This window comes from Musca autumnalis, unplaced genomic scaffold (assembly GCF_047663935.1).
Source record: "Musca autumnalis isolate F117 unplaced genomic scaffold, ASM4766393v1 scaffold_4, whole genome shotgun sequence".
In the NCBI taxonomy this organism is placed as follows: domain Eukaryota; kingdom Metazoa; phylum Arthropoda; class Insecta; order Diptera; family Muscidae; genus Musca; species Musca autumnalis.
In genome coordinates this window covers 89516302-89539380 of record NW_027411977.1, presented here as the reverse complement: position 1 = coordinate 89539380, position 23079 = coordinate 89516302, and the positions used below count along the sequence as shown (strand labels likewise).

Here is a 23079-nt window from a genome sequence, read left to right as displayed (position 1 = left end):
TACACGGCGTAAGAGGATTAATTAGACCCACAAACGTCCACAAATTTACGTTGACAACTTCCGAAATTTGTTTATCTCCTTTACAAGTTCTTATCCCATAGAAGATCCTTACAAAGTCTTCTTTTCATAGAAGACCTTTATAAGGCCTTCTTCGTTGACAAGGTGTTCTTCCTATAGCAAAATTTTTACAAGACGTTCTTCCTATGGAAGTCCTTACAATACGTTCTTCCTCTAGAACACCATTACAAAGCTTTTTTCCCAAGGTGTTTTTATACCCTCAGCATTTGTAGTAACCCGAGTAAAATGTGCCTCATCGAATGGATGGTTTTAGACCTCAAGTATGTTTGGACGAAGTCCGTTTCAGACAATTTGGAGTCGATATAGCAATATCCGTCCGTCTGTCTGGCTGGTGCGCAAGATAACCCTCGAACGGAAAGACCGATTCGAACCAAATTTTGAAGTTCGTAATATTTTGGCCATATCGGTCCACTCCTTCGGGTAACTCCCCCACAGGAGTTCAAAAATGTTCTGTAAAATGGAGTAAAGGATAACTCTCGAAGGCAATAACCGATTTAGTCAATACTTTGCACATTGTAATATTTCTACCAGACATAGATCAAGTTCGAATATGGACTATATATGTCAGCTCCTTCGGGAACCTCCTACACAAAATTTCGGAAATGTTCAGCTTAGGACCTGCTCTCAAATCGCTTTGATTTTTGCTATACCAACATGTATTTGCTACCCCCATTACGACGATATAAGTTTTTTAGGGGCAAGTCCATACTTCCTGAGAAAATAGCCCGAAAATTATAAAAAACCCCTATAGCACCATGTGTAGTGGCTGGAGCGCATGATAACTCTCGAACGAATCAGTCGATTCGGTCCAAACTTTTACGTTCATAATAGTTTGTACAAACTTAGCTAAAGTTCGAAGATATACTAAGAAAAAATCTGAAAGTTTGATCTGAACCTCTACATCTCAAAAATTGTAAAGCCTAGGAAAATATCAGTCAACCAATCTTGTAGAGAATTTTCATAGCCACAACATTTTCTTCATTCCCATTTCGATAGGACTTGCGGTTACCAAGCAAAATCGTGAAAACCTAAAAAAACCCTCTAAATGTCAATTTGAAACGCGATTTACTTAAAAGCACCTTCCATTTAAATTTGCTTCAAGAGCACCGTGATACCTCATCGGTACACTCCCTCAAGTATCTTCCCTACAAAAGTTCAAAATTTATCGCTAAAATTGTGCTCAGGATACTTTTCATACTTTTCATATCGTAATATCTCTACGGGACATAGATCAGGTTCGACTATGGACTACATAGGATCACTCCTTCGAATACCTTTCACACCAAATTTGGGAAAAGTTCAGTTTAGGGCCTGCTCTCGAATCGTTTTGATTCTTTTTGTAAAAACTTGTATTTGCTGCCCCCATTACGACAGCACACTTTTTTGTAGGGGCAAGTTTATGCTTCCTGAGAAAATGGTACGAAAGCTGTAAAAACCCCTATGGCACCATGTGTATTGGCTGGAGCACACGATAACTCCCGAACGGATCAGCCGAATTGGTCCAAAATTTGTACTTCGAATCCCTTTGGTTTTTGTTGTAATAACTCGCATTCGCTTTCCCCATTACAACGTTACATTTTTTTTCAAGGGCAAGTCCTGAGACAATCACCCAAAAGCTCCTAAAATGCCTGTCGGCACCAACTAGACTGGGTAGTACGTACGATGACCCTCGAAGGTAAAAAACTGATTTGGTCCAAACGTTGTACATTGTGTGTTACGTCTTTTCTTAGGTCCGAGGCAGAGGGTATACAGTCTGTCGCAAAAGTTAGTATACACCGTTGAAACCAAAATGTATTAGGTATAAAAAGCACAATAACTTATGGAAAACAACAAACAATTAGTTTTATTTGAGAGACACGAAGGTCATCTTTGGTAATAACAATTAAAAGTGCGCAATATTTGCTTACATTAGCAAATGTACGGTTCGAATCCAAAAAAGACCAAAATTTATATCGCAAAAGTTAGTATACAACGGAGAATCCCCGTGGAACTGTTTAAAAAATTCTTGATATTTTTGAACAAAATGAAACTAAATCTGTACTTAAGATCATAAAGAGTATATTAATTGGTTTTAATGGCAGTTATAGTACTTATATTGACAAGTCCAACGTACATTGGATCGTAAAATCCACAAAAATTGGTCATCTACAAATACAACAACTGTAGCGACAAAATTCCGTGTATTATGTCCTGTTTATGAATTCTAAAGCCATTAAATGCTCAGAAAAGCTCTAAAGTTTCAATATGGGGTGATCTTGATCGAGTTTCGACTTGTCCTGTTTGAAAAAACGGGAATTTTTTGAAGGAAACCCATACTTTTGAGGCCTTTGTCCCTTTGAAACATGTAATAATCCTTAATCCTTACACATAAGGACTTTCCTTTTCAGTTAATTTTCTCACAAATTTTGTCCCTTTTTACATTCCCACCAATAATAAACAGTAGGAGAACCTCAAGAATTTTTTAAACAGTTCCACGGGGATTCTCCTTTGTATACTAACTTTTGCGACATAAATTTTGGTCTTTTTAGGATTCGAACCGTACATTTGCTAATGTATGCAAATATTGCGCACTTTTAATTGTTATTACGGAAGACAACCTTCTTGTCTATCAAATAAAACTAATTGTTTGTTGTTTTCAATAAGTTATAGTAATATTTATCCCTAATACAATTTGGTTTCAACGGTGTATACTAACTTTTGCGACAGACTGTATCTCTGACGGTCAAGCCGACTGATACTTTTTTAATTGTTCGAATAGAGCATTAAAAAACGACTTCTTCCCCTAATAGATTTTTATAAAGCCTTTTGCAATGCATTCCTTTCATTGAAGATTTTTCAACATCTTCCTCCCACAAAGCGTCTCCAAACAAAAAATGCTTACTTACTTAGGTGGTCCTCTACACAACATTGGGCCTATAAGCCGAACTCTCGATTTGCTGCATTACATTTCCATATTTACACGTCTTTTCAATGGGTCCATCATCGCTCATTTTTTGACATGGCCAACGCAACCGTTGTATCGTCGTCCATATAGTCGTCCACACAATATACCAGACATTATCTTATATGATATACGGAACAGAATATTGTTAGAACACAAGGTTTTATCGTCGGGTACACATTCTTCATGGTAAGCCATCTGCTCCCGCGGCCTTATTATTCTTCTGCGTGGTGTACACTCAATACCATCTTCTGAGTTCAGATCTGTAGCACCTTCGTCGTCTTTTGGATATTAACAGTTTGGAAAAATGTTCTTTCCATATCATAATCACACTATCTTCGTCGGTTACCAGATTATGTTGATCGTTTCTAGAGGAGGATTAGCCTGTACAAAAGTCATCAGTTCGATTTTTCCCTTTTTGGTAGAATTTTCGGACTTCATTCTGTCTTATGTACATCTCGATTTTTTCACACTCCTGCTTTTCTACTTCTCTCTTTGTATCCTCAGCCTTTAGGCTAAAGAGGGTATATACACTCTGAGAGGACCAAAAATGTGCGTCATCGATATAATAGGTTTTGCCTTGTCTGTCTGCTGGCTGGTGGGCACGATAACTCTCGAATGTAGCAATCGATCTGTTTAAAATTTGGCATTCGTAATATTTTGTCCAAGCATAGTTTAAGATCGAAGACGGGCCATATCGGTCCACTCCTTCCGGTTCCTCCCCCAGAAAAATTCACAACTTTTCGCTAAAATGGGACGCACGATAACTCTCGAAGGGAGTAGCCGAATGGGTCATAACTTTGCATATGATACCATTAGTTCCAGGGTCGAATATGGACTGTAGCGGTCCGCACTCGCACTCAAAATTCGGAAAAAATGAAGTTCAAGAGCTTCTCTCGGATCGCTTTCAAACTTGTTTTCATTAGGTTGTCCTTGCGGTCCCTTACACGAGCGCACAATTTTGGTCTAAAAGCTCCATGAAACCTTGACGGCACCAATTAAAATGGCTTGGTGCAAACTTTCGCATCATATTATTTCATAATGTATCACGTTGGAATATGGACTACGCTCCTTCGGGTACCTCCAACAAAAAATTGGGAAAAGTAAAAGTTTTCAGCTCGTCTCAGATCGTTTTTAAATTTTTTCCAAAAAGTTCTTCTTGCTATAAAAAGCCTGCCCAAGGTACCAACTTAACTGGGTAGTACGTAAGAGAAGGGAGAAACCGATTGAGTCCAAACGTTGTACTTCGAATTATGTCCGAATATTGACCATACCCATACAAAGTTTGAAAAGAGTGCAGTTTAAGTACTCGTCTGGGATCTTTTTTTTACATTTTTGACAACATGTTGTGTATGCGGTTCTAGTTAAGACAGTACATTTTTCGGGACTAATCCATACATCTATGGAAATTGGCCCAAAAACTCAAAAAAATTTAAAATCCGACCAACTAAATTCATGAGTTAGGTGTTGTTGTGACACTTTTCCTATCCATAGTATTTCCTGTATGCCAGGTTGGTATATTTCATCCCCTTCGTCACCCACTTGTATCTACATATCGACACCTCCAAATAATAGTATGCTAAGTCTAAAAAGTGAGTTTTGCAGGAGAAGCTCTCAAAGTTTGGAAATTTTTTTGAACTTCAGTACTATGCTAAGTCAATATTTGTTTATAACTTCTGTTCGGATTGACCGATCATTACCAAAATTAGACAGAATTTAAGTTAAAGGACGTTCGACACCTCCAAATAATAGTTTGCTAATTCTGAAAAGCGAGTTTTGCAGGACAAGCTCTAAAAGTTTGGAAATTTCTTTGACCTTCAGTACTATGCAAAATAAATATTTGTTTATAACTTCTGTTCGGATTGTCCGATCATTACCAAAATTTGACAGAATTTAAGTTAAAGGACGTTAAATATAAAAATGTAAAGAACTTGAAAACATGCTAAGTCGACTTAGCATACTATTGTTTGGAGGCGTCGATATGATTACTAATTTTGGGTTTCTCCGTATGACATTGTTTTACATGCACTGTTGGCTACTCAATTTAACTGCTCAGCGTGATGTTGGTTTACATTTCCTGAATATTCCCAGTATTACCACGATTCGTTTTGACTCGGCTCAGATATCAATGAACTAAATATAAAATCCAGCTACACTACTTTATATGATAGAAGTCACACCATCTTCCTTCTGTGAATGCACGTGGAAAATGCGCTATTAGGGCTTTATACCTGACCGAGTTTTTTACGTACTCCCCAGTATAGATCCTTGAGTTTGTCCATGTAAAAGTCAATTAGATGGTTTAACTATTCTCGCAATGATCTCCTGTCATCGGGAGACTAATGTTCCTTAAAATTAATTTAGCGATCTAAAGAACAAAAATTCTTTTTTAGAAAATTTTATTATTATTATGTAAAGCAGTTTTAACATCAAAACATACAAATTTACAAAATTTTAATGATTTGATTTATTTCACACAACTAATGAAAATTATTCTTCAATTCTTTTCATTTCAGATAGACTAGCTGTGATAATTATTGGTATAATAACATTAATTTTAGGCATTCTATTAACAACAATACCATGGTTAGATTACTTCATATTAAAGGTAAATGACCAATAAAAATAATTTCCATTTATTTTCATTTCTTCTTCCTCTTCTCCTCGTACTTCACATAATTATTTCATTTTACGTTTTACTGTCATTGCAGAATTTAAGGCTGTGGAATGATACGCTCAGTTATCACTATTGGCAGAGACCAGGCGTTATACGGCTGACTAAAGTCTATATTTATAATGTCACAAATCCGGAGGGTTTTTTAAGTGGCGAGAAACCAAAGCTGCAAGAGGTTGGACCTTTTGTTTATAGGTGAGTGAGTTCTTGATGTAGACAAAGTCCAAAAGTGGAAAACTCTAGTTTTTGTAGCAAAGTAGGTAGTAGGTAGATTGCTAAATTGGTTTCCAGAATGTTTCTGTATTAATTGCTTTCCCAACCATTTCCCACACTACATCTTTTTTAATGATGTCAAAAAAATTCTATCTGACATCACAATGAGTTTCAATTTAGAATTAAATATTTAAATGCTTCAATTTTATTTTTAAATACACATTTTAATTATTGTTTACGAATAATTAAAAAAGAAGAAAACAAAAACAAAGTAATTGCTTTCTTTATTTTGTCATTAATAAGCATTTCCATTGAATTGTTTTCCACTCCGTTAGCAAAATTACTAGCTAAATAAACTACGGGTTATGACCCTCCATAATGCGAATGTCCAATTTATCAAACACAAGTTCCCAACTAAGCAATTTTACGATTGTAGCACTTACTTAATCTCAATTAGCCAATACAATATTTAGATCAGTAATGTGATGAAATAGCAAGTAAAATGTAAAACAATTTCAATGTATAAATTGGATGGTAGAATAACAAATAAATTTAAAAATATATGGTGCGGTTGTAATTCTTGAAATAAGAAAACATTTTCTGTCTGTATGTTATTCAAAGTATAGATCGATATGTAGATCAGTCCCATCTGATCTCTGTTTCTTGAACTTCACCTTTATTTACTTCTGTTGATAGAGGAGCATCCTACTCTGGGTAGTTCATCTGATTTTTCGTTACCAATAAACCCCTTATGGCCCAGGATCCATGTAAGAACTACTATTTCCGATTGTGCTCAAACTTTGGCAATCTTAAAATCTAACAAAACTAAACACTTTAGGGGGTGCCGCATAAAAAAATTCGACATCGATTTTTCCCTTTGAGTTAAAACCATCTAGTGTACACGGACGACTTCCCAGGCGGAGATACTGTACACACGGTGCGCCTGAACATAATTTAAATGGAAGATGCTTACACCTGGAAAGTTTTTGCGGATTCTGAAACTACAATGAGAAAAATCAAAAAACAAAAAATTCCCGGAGCGATTTTCAAATAAATCGCGATCAAAGTTCACATTTTTAGGGTTTTTTTAGTTTTTAACGATTTTGCTTGGAACCCGCAAGTCCTATCGAAATGGGATTAGAAAAAATGTCGTAGCTGTGAAAATTCTCTAGAAGAGGTCAATCTTCTAGAGAATTTTCACAGCTTCTCCAAGGTTTTACCATTTTTGAGACATAGAAGTTGAAATTGGGACTAGGCATTGAGTGTATCGCCTCCTTATAAAGTCCTTGGTCACACTATCGAATTTCTTGAAACGAATGACCTTCGACAAAACAATGTCAGGCACGGTTCGCCTTAACTAACTTTAAATGGAAGGTGCGGATTCTGAAACTACAATGTTCATAGATGCGATTTTGAAAATACAATGTCCATAGATGAGAAAAATCAAAAAATAAAAATTTCCGGAGCGATTTTTAACTCATAACTTTCAATGACTACGCTAAGCGTTTGTCATGAAAGCCATACAATGACTGAAAAAAAAACATTCAGCATTGTAAGAGTAAAAGTTAGATGATAGCGAAGCCGTCCCACTTCCGATATGTCTGAGGAGCCTTCTTTACCAAAGGCGAAACATGCCATGTCACATAGTGGTGGGTATGTGGGTTCGAGTCGTCGGCTTTCCTTTTTCAGATGCATTATTGATCATTAAGCTCGATTTCCAACGAGAAATAATTTAAAAATTAATACTAAAAATGATCTTCGCCTAAAAAGGCAAAATTTTCAAAAAAAAAAGTTATTTTCGTCATTAATAGGCAAAAGGCCATTCATTCGTGCAATAGGAAGTTGTTTTTTGAGATTTTTTTCATTTCATAGAATTTTTTCAAAATAAAATTTTTTCAAAGTGTTTTGTGCGGAACCTTTTTTTATAATAAAATGGAATGAATGTCATTTTAGGCATTAATAGGCAAAAGTTCATTCATTCTCACTACAGGATATCATTTTTGTGAAAAAATTTCAAAAAGTCATATCCTTAGTCCTGTGCGCACTATTTTTGGGTAATATACCATCGGCCCCGGAGATTTTTAGGAAGAGAAGCTGACTTTACGCAGACTTAATGTCTTCCATGTTAATTTTATTTTTTCAATGGTTCTTTCTGTACAACAGGGGATGTGCATCCTAAAAAAAATTTCAAGAGATTCAATAGAATTTTTCAACCAGGTTCCGTCGTTTGTCATTATATAAGTGGAATTTAAGTGGCCTTTTGATCGGTGCAATCCACACAAGTTTATCCTTTTTTGGAAGCTTTGATCCGCATTGGTAGCTGCATTATCAAACCGAAATAGATGAAATTTGTTTATAGACTTCGATGAGGTGGTTTACCCCAAAAAAAAAATTATCAGTATAAGCCAACGCACAGTGGTCGCACTTGTATGGGAAGGTGCGACAAAAATATTTATAATCGTCGGATCAATCTGATTTTTTCAGTATATGCTAAAAACAAGAAAAAATATTTTAGCCAAAAAATCTTCAATATGGGTCCACTTTTTCCTATAGCCCCCATGTAGCGGTACCACCCGATTTCAGGTATTTTGAAGCTTTTATCTACAATTTCGTCGCTAATTGGCAGTACTTTGGTATTTGGGGTTCCCAATGGTCAAAAAACTTCTGCGCCAAAAATTGTGGTCTGAGGTCCAGGTTTCAGTATAGCCCTCATATTACGTACCTCCCGCTTTCAGGTATTTTGAAGATTTTATCGACATTTTCGGCCCGAATTGGTTGCAATTTGCCATTTGGAGTTCTCAGTGATCAAAAACCTTCTGCGCCAAAAATTGTGGTCTCAACTCCAGGTTTCGGTGTAGCCCACATATTACGGTACCTCCCTATTTCAGTTATTTTGATGTTTTTATCTACATTTTCGGTTCGAATTTGCTATTTGGATCTCTTCGTGGTCAAAAGACGTCTCCGACTGACATCGTGGACAGGAAAGGAAACAAATTATTCCATTTGAGGTCAGAATATTTCATGGTAGGGGATATATTAAAATATGATATGTTTAGAGACAATTTGCTGAATTGTCGCAGAGAATTGCTGATATCGATTTTTCGATTTTTGTCGCAGGTTGGGACCAGTATGCAACGTTTTTATGTAGCCCATTATTGAAGGTTACCTCCCGATTTTCGATATTTTAAAATTTGTGCCCTCAATATCCAACCGAAATAGCTGAAATTTGAGTTTTAGCCTCCGTTGGGAGTATAAATGTTTCCATCTAAAATTTGTGTAACGGTACCTTCCGATTTTCGGTCTTTGGAAGGCTTAAATTTGGTATTTAGTCTTCGTTGGGGTTATAACACTTTCCTCCCGAAATATGTTGGCATAGATTAACGCCCCATAGAACGGGCCATCCCGATTTTTGACATTTTGAAGGTTGCCGAAAATAGATGAAATTTGTTACTTTATATTCGATGGGGGTATAAGACATTCAGGTCCACGTTTTCATATAGTTCCCATATAGGCGTACCTTCCGATTTTCGTTATTTTGAAGTTTCTTATGACATTTTTCTACCGCATTCGTAAAATTTTCGAATTTTCGAATTGAGTGTTGTGGTCATTGCATCAGTTGAGAATGGCTGGACCGATTTCGATAATTGTTTGTTCGTCATAGTCCAACTAAGGTATTTACGGAAAGAAAAATTGACCACGTCTACTTTTTTTTAATATGTTACATCTACAAAACTACTGAATCGATATAAATGTTCAGGGAATGTACAGGGATGGCCCCCGGTGCAAATAGGCTACATAACACTAATATTTTGTTTTAAAATCGCTATATTTACTAAAGTTATGGACGCATCGGCTCGTAAATTTTTTTTCAAGACCCATGCTCATGTTATAACGTTCTTAATTGGAGCCCGTAGTCCCGAACACTGCCACTTTTTAAATGTTCTATCTCGAAAACTAACGAACCGCTTGTAATGAAATTTTCTATGTCGCAGTACATGTAGGAATGAATTAAGGAGGTGCTGAATCTAAAAAATACAAAAACTCGGGCAGTACAGTTTTATGGTGGCTATATGAAAACGTGGACCTGTATCGAACATTTTCTATCGGAATATTTTATACTCCCAACGAAGTCTAAATGCCAAATTTCAGCTTTTCACTTGGTTAATGTGGCTAAAATCTTCAAAAGTACCAAAATCGGGCGGAACCATCCAATGGGGGCTATATCAAAAAGTGAACCTATTCCGATAATTCTCTCTCAGACTATATTATACCCCCAAAGAAGATTATATGCCAAATATCAGCTATTTCAGTTGGATAATGTATCTAAAATACTCAAAATTTCCAAAATCGGGAGGTGCAGTTCAAAGCGGGCTATATGTATCAACAAATATTAAAAAGTAAAAATTTACCAAATATCTCAATAAATGAAGTAAAATGTTCAATCTAAGGCTATTATTATCATAGTTATGAACAAACATGCAATAATCGATTTTTTAGCGCACTAGATCGGTATTCTGTCCCACAGTGCTCGGGCCTGTGATATAATGTGATTTTCATCAGTTAAGATATTTGACTTTTCCAATACAGTTCACTGTGGGGGGCATACAAAGTTTTTCCCGGCCGAACTTAACACCGTTGTTATTTGTTATTGTATTTTTAGAAAGGTTCGAATATTTTATTTGAAGCAATATTATCTGAGAAAAATAATCTCAAATTCAATATTAAAATTTTCCGTTCTAATATTTATTTTTAGTAGCAATTTATTAATTCTATAGCGAATTTATAACTTATTAGAATTTTCCACACAATTGTTATTTAATTTGATTACACTTTTAATATAAACAATAAATTATATTATCGACTTTCAACTAGTTTTGAATAATTAAAAATTGTATTGCTGTATTTCCCTTTAATATCTGCATAAATACATAAATTATTTATAAATAATATCCATTAATAACACCGTGCTACAAAAGTGGACAACATTTTTTTGCAGGGGTTCTGATGCATAAATTCGGTACCTTGTGCGTAATTGTTAACTAGACAAATTCAAAATACAATCATACGATTGTATTAGTTTTCCCCATTTTGTAAAGCTAACTAAATTTTCCTTTTGATAAAAGCAAATACTTACACATTTTGATGTCTTCTACGCAGCCTAGAGCACCAGGAAAAACATTTTCCTGTTTTTTAATGCGTTTTTGTCACACTTAAATCACTATAACTTAACCATTTGTTACCCGATTTTTAAAAATTATTGCTTCTTCGAAAGCCATGATTTGTACCTTTTAAATAAAAAATAAGCTGTAAATTCCCATTGTAGAAAAAAGAAGTTATGTCCGTTTAATGTTGAAAATCCAATAAACCCCGTTTTTCACTACATTTACCGTTATAAAATCAAAAAACGAAGTGACCCAAAGAAACCAAAGGGTATTTTCGTCTTCCATGGACTCCCACAAAACCGAATTTATGCATCAGAACCCCTGCAAATTTTCACTGTAGCACAGTGTAATTTTTGATTGGCTTTATAGGATTTGTAAAATTAAATTTATGAACGATTAAATGTTAATTATAGTAACATTGTCCATAAATCTTATATTTTAATGTGTCAACGAATTACGTTGAACTATGTTTAAAAGCCGATTAACAATTTAAAATTACAATCTCATTAAGAACTACCTGATATTCAAACTCAAAAAGGGCTAAAGGTTAAGCGGATTTAACAAACAGCAACAACAGCAACAGCATTTCATTAAAACAAATTAAAAAAAAAAATTTACAATAAAACAGCCTAAGTGATCATTAGTATTTGTGGATTACATTCAAGGTGGGCAAAGTATTCTCTGAATCAATCTTTACCACATGGCCCATTGGATGGGTACACAAAGAAAAATATATGTTAGAAATATGTTTGGATTCAAACAAGTATTTGCGAATCAGGGACTGATTGCAAACAAATATATGTTTGGATCCAAACATAATTTGTTTGTTTCCAAACAAATATATGTTTGTAACATGTCTCAATTTTATTTTCTGGGTACCAACATATTTTTTGTGTTAGAAAATATTTTTATTGGTGGAGAGAGGATTTTTGTCAAAAAGAGTAACAACAGGGCTCTCGCGGCTGCGGAATGCTGTTTTATATTAAAGAACTGGTGGTGTGATAGGAGAAGCAATAACCAACGTAGCAAGCGAAGAGAAAAAGATAAAAATGGTATTAATTATGTTGTTCTTTTTGCTTCAGTCCTCTAAATACAATCGTTGAGTAAAGACGGTAAAGTGAGTGAATAAATCAGTGTTTTGTCTTTTCTTAAAGAAATTGTGATTTTTAGTAAATTAAATGTCCAATACATTTTATAACATTGTGCAACAAAATGGAGGTAAAAGTCTGGGGCACGTACAATTCATCTTGGGGAAGAAATGCCTTGGTGCATATATTAAGAACCCCGAAGGACAGATTCGCCGTAAGTCGAACTTCCGCGTGATGAAGTTTTTGCTAGAGACGCTGTAAGCCGTCAGGAATTAGCGTTATATCTTTGTTCACTGTTGTTTTAGCTCATATTTGAGATGACATTTCTTCAGTCAAATCGAATGAGGATTATTTTCGTAGAGCACTTCGACCTTCTAACTTGCTTCCTTCAATGTCCTTTTCGTCCTTTATTTTAAGAGCCGCTATAAAATTGCCACAAGATGACGTTTTTCAGCTTCGAAATGTTCTGCAAAAATGTCGCTCAGAAAATTTTCATTGACAACTATTCAATTTTGTCGCGTTTTCATAGTCATTTTTGACATTTACCCCTGTTGAGTCTGTTGTTGCTTTTGATTTTTTTCAATAAACCACCACAATTTATAAATTTGTGTATATGCTTGAGATAGCCAGTAAGCGGTTACTGAGAGCAGGTGAGCATACATTTCAATGTGATTTACATTGAAATTTACGCTCCCTTGCTCTCAGAAAGCACCCACTGGTGCATGTGTTGGTTTTTTTGTGGCTTTTGGGTTTGTATTTGTTTGCACCCAAACAAATGTATAATTTGTTTGCACCCAAACATATATTTGTTTGCAGAATCCAAACATATGTTATGTTTGGGACTGATTGCAAACAAATATATTTTTGCTGCAAAAAATGTTTGGGACATATGTTAGAGAGGCGTTTTTTTCCTCCTTGTATAAGCGTTTTAAAACGTAAAGCCACATAATATTACGATTTGGTTAAGAAAAGCCGATGATCATATAGCCCGGTCCACACGACCGATTTCATTGAAGAAATTTCATGAAATTAGGTGTTCTAAGATCGAGTTCCATACTAAAGTAATCGTATGAAATTGCTGGAGTGGAGAACTCGATCTAAGAAACATAATTTCATGAAATTATTTCAATAAAATCGCTCTAGTATGGACCGGGACTAACAAAAAATTAAAAATAAAATAAATATGATAATGGTGTACATTTCTTAAATTGTCTTACTAATAACCAAATTAGAATATACGTCAAATAAATTTCTTCTAACCAAACATCATTGGGAATAATTCCCACCAATTTGACGTCATTCATTTTAGCAAGTTTTTGTATAATTAATTATCAGAAAAATTCTTAAAAAATTCCTAAAACAAAAAGCAGGACAGACAATCAGTCATCATAGCCAATAATAATATTAATGTGACATTTTGACCATTAAATATTTAAACAATATTTATTTGAAAACAAAAGGTGTTAAAAATACGCGAGCACTCTCAAATTACCCAAAACAAAAAACTATTGTTAGTAAGTTTACACATAAAATTTTTCAAGTTTTTTTTTTTTTGTTTTTCTTTCTCTTGTTGGCGAGCATAAATTAGCCACAAAAAACCAGAGTACAAACATTTTAAACAATAGCGCCAACAAGCAAAGACAGACAAACATTTAACCCACAATGAAGGTGTGTTTAAATAGTTAAACTGAGTTATGAACCACAAACGGTTTAAACGCCGCCACAATGATTTGAACAAAAACCAAAAAAAAAAACGTTTAAAGATAGTTAATCATAAAAACGTTAACAAACACACTGGGAAACGCCGTGTGTCATCAGGGCTTACGCTTGGGCTCATCACAATGTACTTGAGTGATTTAATACAATTTTTATTAAGCCATTTAAATAAATGGTGATGAGCGCATGCGCATCTGCCACACACATACATACTGGTTGATAGTGACGCTTACAATCTTAGTAACGTTTGCCATAATGACTATGGGAATTTAGATGTATGTATGTAAATGAGAAGTATGACAAGCAACTGAGTCATTTTGTGGAAATACCCTGGATACCCCTTTTGGTATACCGATCTCTATATATATGTGTCCATCCATTATAAATTGCCAAATATTTTGTGATTTCTGGCGGCAATCGAAAAATGCGACAAGCTAATGTCATCTTTCTATAAAAATCCTAGGAGATGGTGAGAATTAGTGTTGAGAAAAATGAAATTTGACGGTTAATTAGGGTAACAATATCTTGTGCCATCCTATCAGCTTCTTTGTCTACTACATCCGAAAATGAATTCTCTACGATTTAAGACTTCATTTCTGTACTTCCATGATGTGCAGTTGTTGGAATCTATACTTTCACTTTTGAATTAGCCGAATTACAATAGTTTTATGATGATCCGTAAAACTGTTTAAGACCGAAAGATAAAAAGTAAGAACGGCGTTAAATTCGGCAAAATTGGGCAATATCGTCTAGACTTAAACAGGGATAGGGAAACATTTCAAAAAAAAACTATCAAATGGGGTCCACCCTTATATGAGGACTATATCAAATCGTGGACCTATACTGTCTGATTTTTTGCAAGGGATGTTTAATATCTGGAATACTGTTCTTTACCTTTACCAAAGACTAAATATCAAATTGCAATTACTCCGGTAGAATAATGTGGCCAAAACTTTCAAAATAACGAAAATCAGGAATACCGTTCCATGGAGGCTGTAAAACGTTGACTTGTACCGAGAAATTTCTGGAGGTAAGGTTTGTAACTCCATCGAAGACCAAATACCAAATTTCAATGATTTCGGTTGAACAATTGTAACGTGACAATATGATCACGTACATAATACAACAACTACTACCAAGAAACCCCTTACAGTCATGGGCAAACACTCCACCACACATTGTCTCTACCTGACACTAGTGGTATAACAGTCTACACACTGGTAAATTTAACTCCAGTGTATTTTTGCAACAATCATAGTCAGTGCTTAGGGCGAATAATTCGAATTCACTTCATGCCTCGAGTCACTCATATATTTCAGAGTTGGTTGCTGGTGGCGAGCTGGCTACTGCGGGGAGTTAGCTACACGGGTTGGAACTAAAGGCTGTTCTAAATCCGCCAACCTACACCTTGGTGTTACCGAGTTGGGAATACTTTTTGGAAGCTACCCATTAAATTGTGGTGGCTAATAAATTGCAGTGGGCCTTCGGGTCATCTGTTCCATTCGGCACTGGACCTTCGTGTTTTCAGTTCTACAGGGCCTTCGGGTCATATGTTCCATTCGGCACTGGACCTTCGGGTTTTTCAGTTCTACAGGGCCTTCGGGTCATCTGTTCCATTCGGCACTGGACCTTCGGGTTTTTCAGTTCTACAGGGCCTTCGAGTCATCTGTTCCACTGTTTGAGTAATAGTAGTACACTGTAGAAACTAGACCGTAGTCCTAGACTAACACCCGAACGCCGTGTTCCCGAACATCAACAGCCGAACCCAACGTGTTCCCGAACATCAACAGCCGAACTCATCGTCTTCCCGATCATCTGCAGCGAACACCAAACACATCGTCTTCCCAATCATCTACAGCCGAACACCAAATACATCGTTTCCCCGTTTCGGTGGGATAATGAGGCTAAAACCTTTAAATCACCGAAAATCGGGAGATATCCTTGTATGGAGGCTATATGAAGACGTGGACCTATATCGAACATTTTCAGATAGAAAGTTTTACACAACTAACGATAACTAAATACGAAACTTGAACCGTTTCGGTTGGATTTTGAGCCACAGCCTTCAAAATACCGAAAATTGAGAGGTACCGTTCTATGGGGACTATATGAAGTCGTGGACCTATACTAACAAATTACTGGTGAAATGTGTTGTACCACCAATGAACACTAAATACCAAATTTCAACCATTTCGGTGGGATAATGAGGCAAATACCGATATTCGTGTGGCACCGTTCTATGGGGGCTGTATCAAAACGAGGACCGGTATGGTCCAAATTATAAAGCTCTATCTTAAAAATTGCAAGCTGTATTTTGATTTCAACGGACGGACGAACGGACAAATGGACATGGCTATTCGACTTAAATTTTATGCTGATGTGTTACAAACGGAATGACAAATTTAATTATGTGCGTTCAATCAGGAGATACCTTTTTATAGGAGTTATATCAAATTGTGGATCTATCGTTATATGGGGCCTATACCAAAAGATGGACCTATATTGACAACTATTGGTGGAGAAGTGTTGTAACCAATAGGAACTTCAACTTCGGTCAAGAAATACAGCTACAATTTTCAAAATAGCGAAAATCGGGAGGTATCGTTCTATGGGGGCTATACCAAAACATTTTTAGTGGAGAAGTTTCGTGACCACTGGGAACCTCAAATGTCAAATTATAGCAAGTTCGGTTAAAACTTTTAAGTAAAATTCTCTAAATAGCGAATATCATGAATTAGTAAAGAAGTTTCGTGACCATTGAGAACACCAAACGTCAAATTACAGCTAGTTCGGTTAAAAATTGTACCGATTTATGGTAGCTATATAAAAACATAGATCTATGTCCATAATTATTGAAATATAAGTTTTTTGGTCACTAGGAACCTTAAATGTCAAATTATAGTTGATTCGCTGAGAATCCTAAACATCCAATTTGGCCGAAAGGTAGATAAGAACTTAAGAATAAAAACAAAAACAGCAAAATTGAAATATTGATATTTTGTAAAGCTTTATCGACCTTTCGGATCTTTTAATGTTTATTTTATTTTTAGGATAAAATAATGAAATAAGTAATTTTTATTTATTTTTCATTGACAAAAAGGACCTTATAGCCCAATAAGACACAAGTCTTGAAATATTTATGATTTCGGTAACTAACGAAATTTTTCGGCAAGTAGTCGCTAAGGCCAACCGATAACATAAGTACAGTCAACAGTTTTTTAAGGTTTTCATTCATAATTTTGGTCCGTAATCGCAAAATGAGTTAAAGAATCACACAACTGATATCGAGTGGTACTGTTATTTGGCAGAGGAGGTACCGATATGGCTTATCTTCGAACATAAACTATGTTTGGACAAAATATTATGAAGGTCAAATTTTAGACCGAATCCGCAGATCCGTTCGTGAGTTATCTTGCGCTCCTACCACTACACACGGTGCCATAGGGGTTTTTTTTTTGAACATTTCGGGCTATTTTCTCAGGAGTATGGTTTTGCCGCTGATGAAACTTGAACCGTCGTATAGAAGCCAGTAAATACAAGTAGTTACAACAAAAATCGAAGCTATTCGAGAGCAGGTCCTAAACTGAACTTTTCCGAAATTTTGTGTGGGAAGCACCCGAAGGCGTGGACCGATTGAGTCCATATTGAAACCTCATTTATGTCTGCTAGAAATTTCACGATGTACAATGTATGGACAAAATCGGTTACTCCCTTCAAGAGTCATCGTGCGCACAAATTTTCCGAACATTTTCGAACTTTTGTGGAGGAGGTACCGGACGGAGTGGACTGATATAACCCATCTTCGAACTTAAACTAAGTTTGGACAAAATATTACGAAAGCCAAATTTTGGACCAAATCGGTTCATCCTTTCGAGAGTTTTCGTGCGCACCAGCCAGCCAGACAGACGGACGAACATTGCTAAATCGACTCCAAATTATCTGAAACGGATTTTGTCCAAACATTCTTGGGGTCTTAAACCATTATCTCGATGGGGCACATTTTGCCCATATGAAAGTGGATATACCTTCGTTAGCATAAATGCTGGGGGTGTAAATATTGGGTGCCACCGTGGTGCAATGGTATGCACGCCCGCCTTGCACGCAGAAGGTCGGGGGTTCGATTCCCCGGCCAGGCAACATCAAACATTTTTCAACGGTGGCAAAATACCCCTCAGTAATGTTGGCGACATTTTCTGAGTATTTCAGCCTTGAAAAACTTCTCCACAAGTGGTGTCTTAAGACACGCCGTTCGGACTCGGCGATAAACAGTAGGTCCCATATCATTGAGCTAAATATGAATCGGGGTGCACTCATTGATATGAGAGAAGTCTCCCTTGTCCCGTATTGGATGTTGTGGAACAATGTTTTGTTGTTATGTTGTGTAAATATTGTAGCCAAGTAATTAAGAACTCTCTAACACATCACAAAAGCATTGAAATGCTCCTTCAGGCCGTTTTTGCCTTGAGAAGGTGCAAACTTTTCGGAAAATGTCGATAAATGGCACTGTGCTACAAAAGTTGACCAGAAAAATATTCAAGCGTTCTGATGCAAAATGCCATCGTGTTGGGATCCATGGACAACGAAAATGCCTTTAGTTCGTTTGGGTCACTTTGTTTTATTTTTTTATAACGGTAAAACGGGTTTCTATTGATCCTTCTTCCTTTTAAAGGGGTGAATAATATCTTTTGAACAAGTTATTATTTTATTAAATCCATTGTGAAAAAAGAAGAGATGCCCGTTTAAATTCCAAAAGATTTTCACTACTTTTACCGTTATGAAAAATTAAACGAAGTGACCCAAACGAACCAAAGGCATTTTCGTTGTCCATGGATCCCAACACGATAGAATTTTGCATCAGAACGCTTGAATATTTTTCTGGTCAACTTTTGTAACATAGTGCCATTTATCGACATTTTCCGAAAGTTTTGTACCTTAATTACTGTCTTAATTACTTAATTACTGTCTTGGCTACAGTTTTTGTCATTGTGTTGGATCGAAAATCTCAATGGTTTTGCTTTTATATGCCAAAATGTCAAAAAAACGTGGATAAAAAACATAAAGTCAAAATCGGGAGGCTCGATTTTCATCGTAGACCTATTGTCTAGTGGACTTTTTTGTTCAGTTCAATCCCAGGAACGCGAAGAGCCCATCAAGCTTTTTTCCTTCCACACAAATCGCCCCGTCCTAATGTGCGTCAATAGCATCTCAGATTTTTTTTACTTTATAGAATCGCAAATGGTGGAGGCTATATAAGTATATTTTTTAGTTAATCACAATTACTACTTGTATACCTTGATTCCAGCACATTTATAAATAATAAAAAAACATGACCCCAACATCAAATGTAAATGTATTCCAACCATTCCAACAAAAAAGTACTTGAATTTTCGGTATCACACATCGAAACAAAAAGACTTGTTTCAAATGAAAACGAAAGTAAAAACAACTCCTCCTCGGCCTTTTTGCCACATAACTAAAGTTGAGGTAATTTAAAAATTAACATCTGGATAGGTAATGGCCTTTAAATAATTTTTTTTTTTGTTTTAAATGAACTTGACATTCGTACGCGCTGACATTGCCATATAACCTTCACCATTCAAGGGAGGTAATAGTAAACATGGCATTCAGTTTGCTACTTCATCATACATCAAAAGTAAATATCAGATATGAAATGGTCCTTATGTTTAGTTCCAGATATTTTTTTAAGATTTTGGAAAAGTGGTTAACAGTTAAAAAATGGAAATCTAGAATTTGGATTTTCATTATTAATTCAAATATTTGTAAAATATTTCTGGTAGTTGCTCCATATGGTGGGGGATATCTAAAGCACAGATTTCAGTTATTATGTATAAATTTAACCAAATTTTGAATTTTTTAAACGTAAATTATTCACCGATTTTTATATTCAATTGTGTTAACTATATTTTCCATATACATATGTATATGACCATAGGCCTGGAACGGTTATAAGTGCCACTTTTAAATTTTTTTTACATTTAATTTTGAAACTAATGAATTGTATTATGTTCTTCCAATTATAGGGTATATACAATTCGGTTTGATTAAATTTTTTTTTTATTTTTTAAATGGTTGAAATTGTTTTTAATTTAACCACGGCAAGTGTTTTTATGTATAACTTAAAACAGCATCTCAAAGGGCTTCACATACCAACATGTCACAAAGTGGCATTTATTTAAAAAAAGTAATTTAATTATTTTGTTGTTGTTTTTTTTTGTTTTTGTGTTCAATTTCATTGAAGATTTAATTAATGTTAATAATAATTTGGTTTTATTTTTTTCTCTCTTTTTAGGGAAGACATGCAAAAGGTGAACGTCAAGTTTCACGACAATTTCACAGTGTCATATCAGCACAAAAAAATCTTAGAATTTGTTCCTGAATTAAGTATTGACAAGAATACACCAATTGTCACACCTAACATACCTCTATTGGTAAGTAACAGCCGATTAGTTATTATCAGACAGACGACGACCGACCCACCTACTCATCCAGCTAATTTATTTGTCTCTCTCTCTCGAGTTGACGTCTGGGGGTCATCGATTAGTAAAGTAGGCGTAGTTTTCTCGTATTTATCATCATCTACATCTCCATCATCGTCATCTTCAACGTTTGACTTTGTTGACATCGTTTTGACAGCAACAAGGTTGAAATTTGATGTATTTATTTAGTTGCCATTTGAGATTTTTATTAATGGGACATATTGTTAATAATTAACAGCACACTTTCAAATAAATAGAAACCTCAGATGACCTTATAATAATGTATGTAGTTTATGGATTTATTGCTAGTAATTAATTTTAAATCATAATTTAAATAATCTATGCTTTCTACGAGTATTATATCAAATGATAAAATTGGGAAACTGTTAGGTTAGTTTTGAGGATGTGTATATCGTATACTAATTATTACTTATTTGTTAATGTTGTTGTAGCAACGTTTGATCAGATTCAAGAATTTTTATACCCTCAGCATTTATGCTAACGAGGGTATATACACTTTCATACGGGCAAAATGTGCCTCATCGAAATAATGGTTTTAGACCCCAAGTATGTTTGGACGAAATGTGTTTCAGACAATTTGGAGTCGATTTAGCAATGTCCGTCCGTCTGTCTGTCTGGCTGGTGCGCACGATAACTCTCGAACGGCTAAACCGATTCGAACCAAATTTTGAACTGCTTAATATTTTGCCCATACTTAATTTATGTTCGAAGTTCGGTCCACTCCTTCCGGTAATTTCCCACAAAAGTTCGAAAATGTTCGGAAAATTTGTGCGCACAATAACTCTTGAAGGGAGTAACCGATTTGGTCCATACTTTGCACATCCTGAAATTTCTACCAGACTTAGATGAGGTTCTAGTATGGTTGCAATCGGTCTACTCCTTCGAGTACCTCCCACACAAAATTTCAGAATAGTTTAGTTTAGGTGCTGCTCTCGAAATGCTTTGATTTTTATTGCACCAACTTGTATTCACTGCCACCCATACAACGATACAATTTTAATCAGGGGCAAGTCCATACTTCCTGAGAAATTAGCCTACAAGGTGGAAAAACCCCTATGACACTGTGTGTAGTGGTTTGAGAGCTAGATAACTTTCGAACGGATCTGCCGATTCGGTCCAAGATTTGGCCTTCGTAATATTTTGTCCAAACGTAGTTTAAGTTCGAATATAGGCCATATCGGTCCACTCCTTCAGGTACCTCCCCCACGAAAGTTCAAAAAATCTGCGCACGATAAATCTTGATGGGAGTGACCGATTTGGTCCATATTTTACACATCCTAATATATCTACCAGATATACATCAGGTTCGAATATGGACTATATTTGCCCACTACTTGGGGTACCTTCCACACAAAATTTCAGATAAATTCACTTTAAGACCTGCTCTCGAATCACTGTAGTTTTTGTTGAAGGAACTTGCATTCGCTGCCTCAATTACGGCAGTAAACGTTTTTTCAGGGACAAGTCCATACTTCTTAAGAAGACAACCCGAAAGGTGTAAAAAAACCTCTATGGCACCATATGTAGTGGCTGGAGAGCTCGAACCGAATACTGCGTTCGTACACACTTTGGATATTGTAATATTTCTTCGAATATTGGATGAAATTCGTAGGTGGTGCTTATAGGTCTACTCCTTCCGGTAACTCCCCCACAAAAGTTCGAAAATATTGGCTAAAATGGTACGCGCGATTTCTCATGGACGTAGCAACCGATTTGGTCCAAACTTTGGATCTGTAAATATTGTCGAAACATAGTTTATGTTCAAATTTGGACCCTATCTATCCAATCCTTGTGGTACCACGTACACAAATATTCAACATTTTTGTGTGGTTGAGGGTCTGTTCGAGCATCCTTTGGACATTTTTACCGAAGGTTTTCCTAGTGACCCTGTTTACAGCGATATTATGTTTTTATCTATCTGTCGATATCCCAGCGAATTTTTGAGATTTAATCTTATCCATACTTTTGCCGGTTCATACGCCCACAATTTTGAAAACCCCCTAAATACATAAGTTTTTTTGGGAAAAAGTATTTCAATCTACACACGCTGAGTGTATATCTCTGTCGGCAAAGCCGACTGATACTTTTTTACTTGTTTAACATAAATAATCAGTAGACATTTGAGTGGGGTTAGCTGGGCAGCTAAAGAAATGCAGTATGTAGTATGGTCCCAATCCACATGCAGAGAATGTGTTGGGTGTCTTGGCATCAATCCGGGCCCATCGGCTGCATCGTCCGTAGCTTAATTGGGCTAAACCACAGCTGGCGCTCTTCTGCTACGATGAATGGGGATGGTCAACGAGTACGGTAGTCAAAGTGTACCTCTGTATTGCCGGCGCACCTGCATCAGTATGTCAAGACTGCCTGAAATTTGGATCTCTATCTACACCCTTTTCATTTGTAATTTGATAATTCATTTACAATTTGATTTTTTTTTTCATTTGTAATTAAAATTATTTCATTTGTAATTGGATTTTTTCATTTGAAAAATGAAAAGTGAAATGGTAAAGATCATGAAGATCACGCCTGAGGTGCCTGGGTGGGGAAAGCCTTTCCACTAGATTGTAGCAGGGATGCTCATTACGATAAAACCCAACGAAGTACTGCATCGACATCTTGTTCTGCTGATGCACCGGTAAAATCTTGTTCTCCTCATCATGGTGGTTCAGTGGTGTAATGAGGAGGGACC

General features: G+C 35.9%; 1 protein-coding gene across 3 annotated transcripts in view; it reads left to right on the top strand.

Moving 5' to 3' along the window:
- Nucleotides 1-23079, top strand: part of dsb (scavenger receptor class B member debris buster) — a 187517-nt gene that overhangs the window by 151850 nt on the left and 12588 nt on the right. For all 3 annotated transcript variants that reach the window (XM_073980876.1, XM_073980877.1, XM_073980878.1), the window contains 3 exons: nt 5536-5627; nt 5731-5888; nt 20183-20321. In XM_073980876.1, the coding sequence (XP_073836977.1) occupies nt 5536-5627; nt 5731-5888; nt 20183-20321 (389 nt within the window). The remainder of the gene's footprint in view (nt 1-5535; nt 5628-5730; nt 5889-20182; nt 20322-23079) is intronic.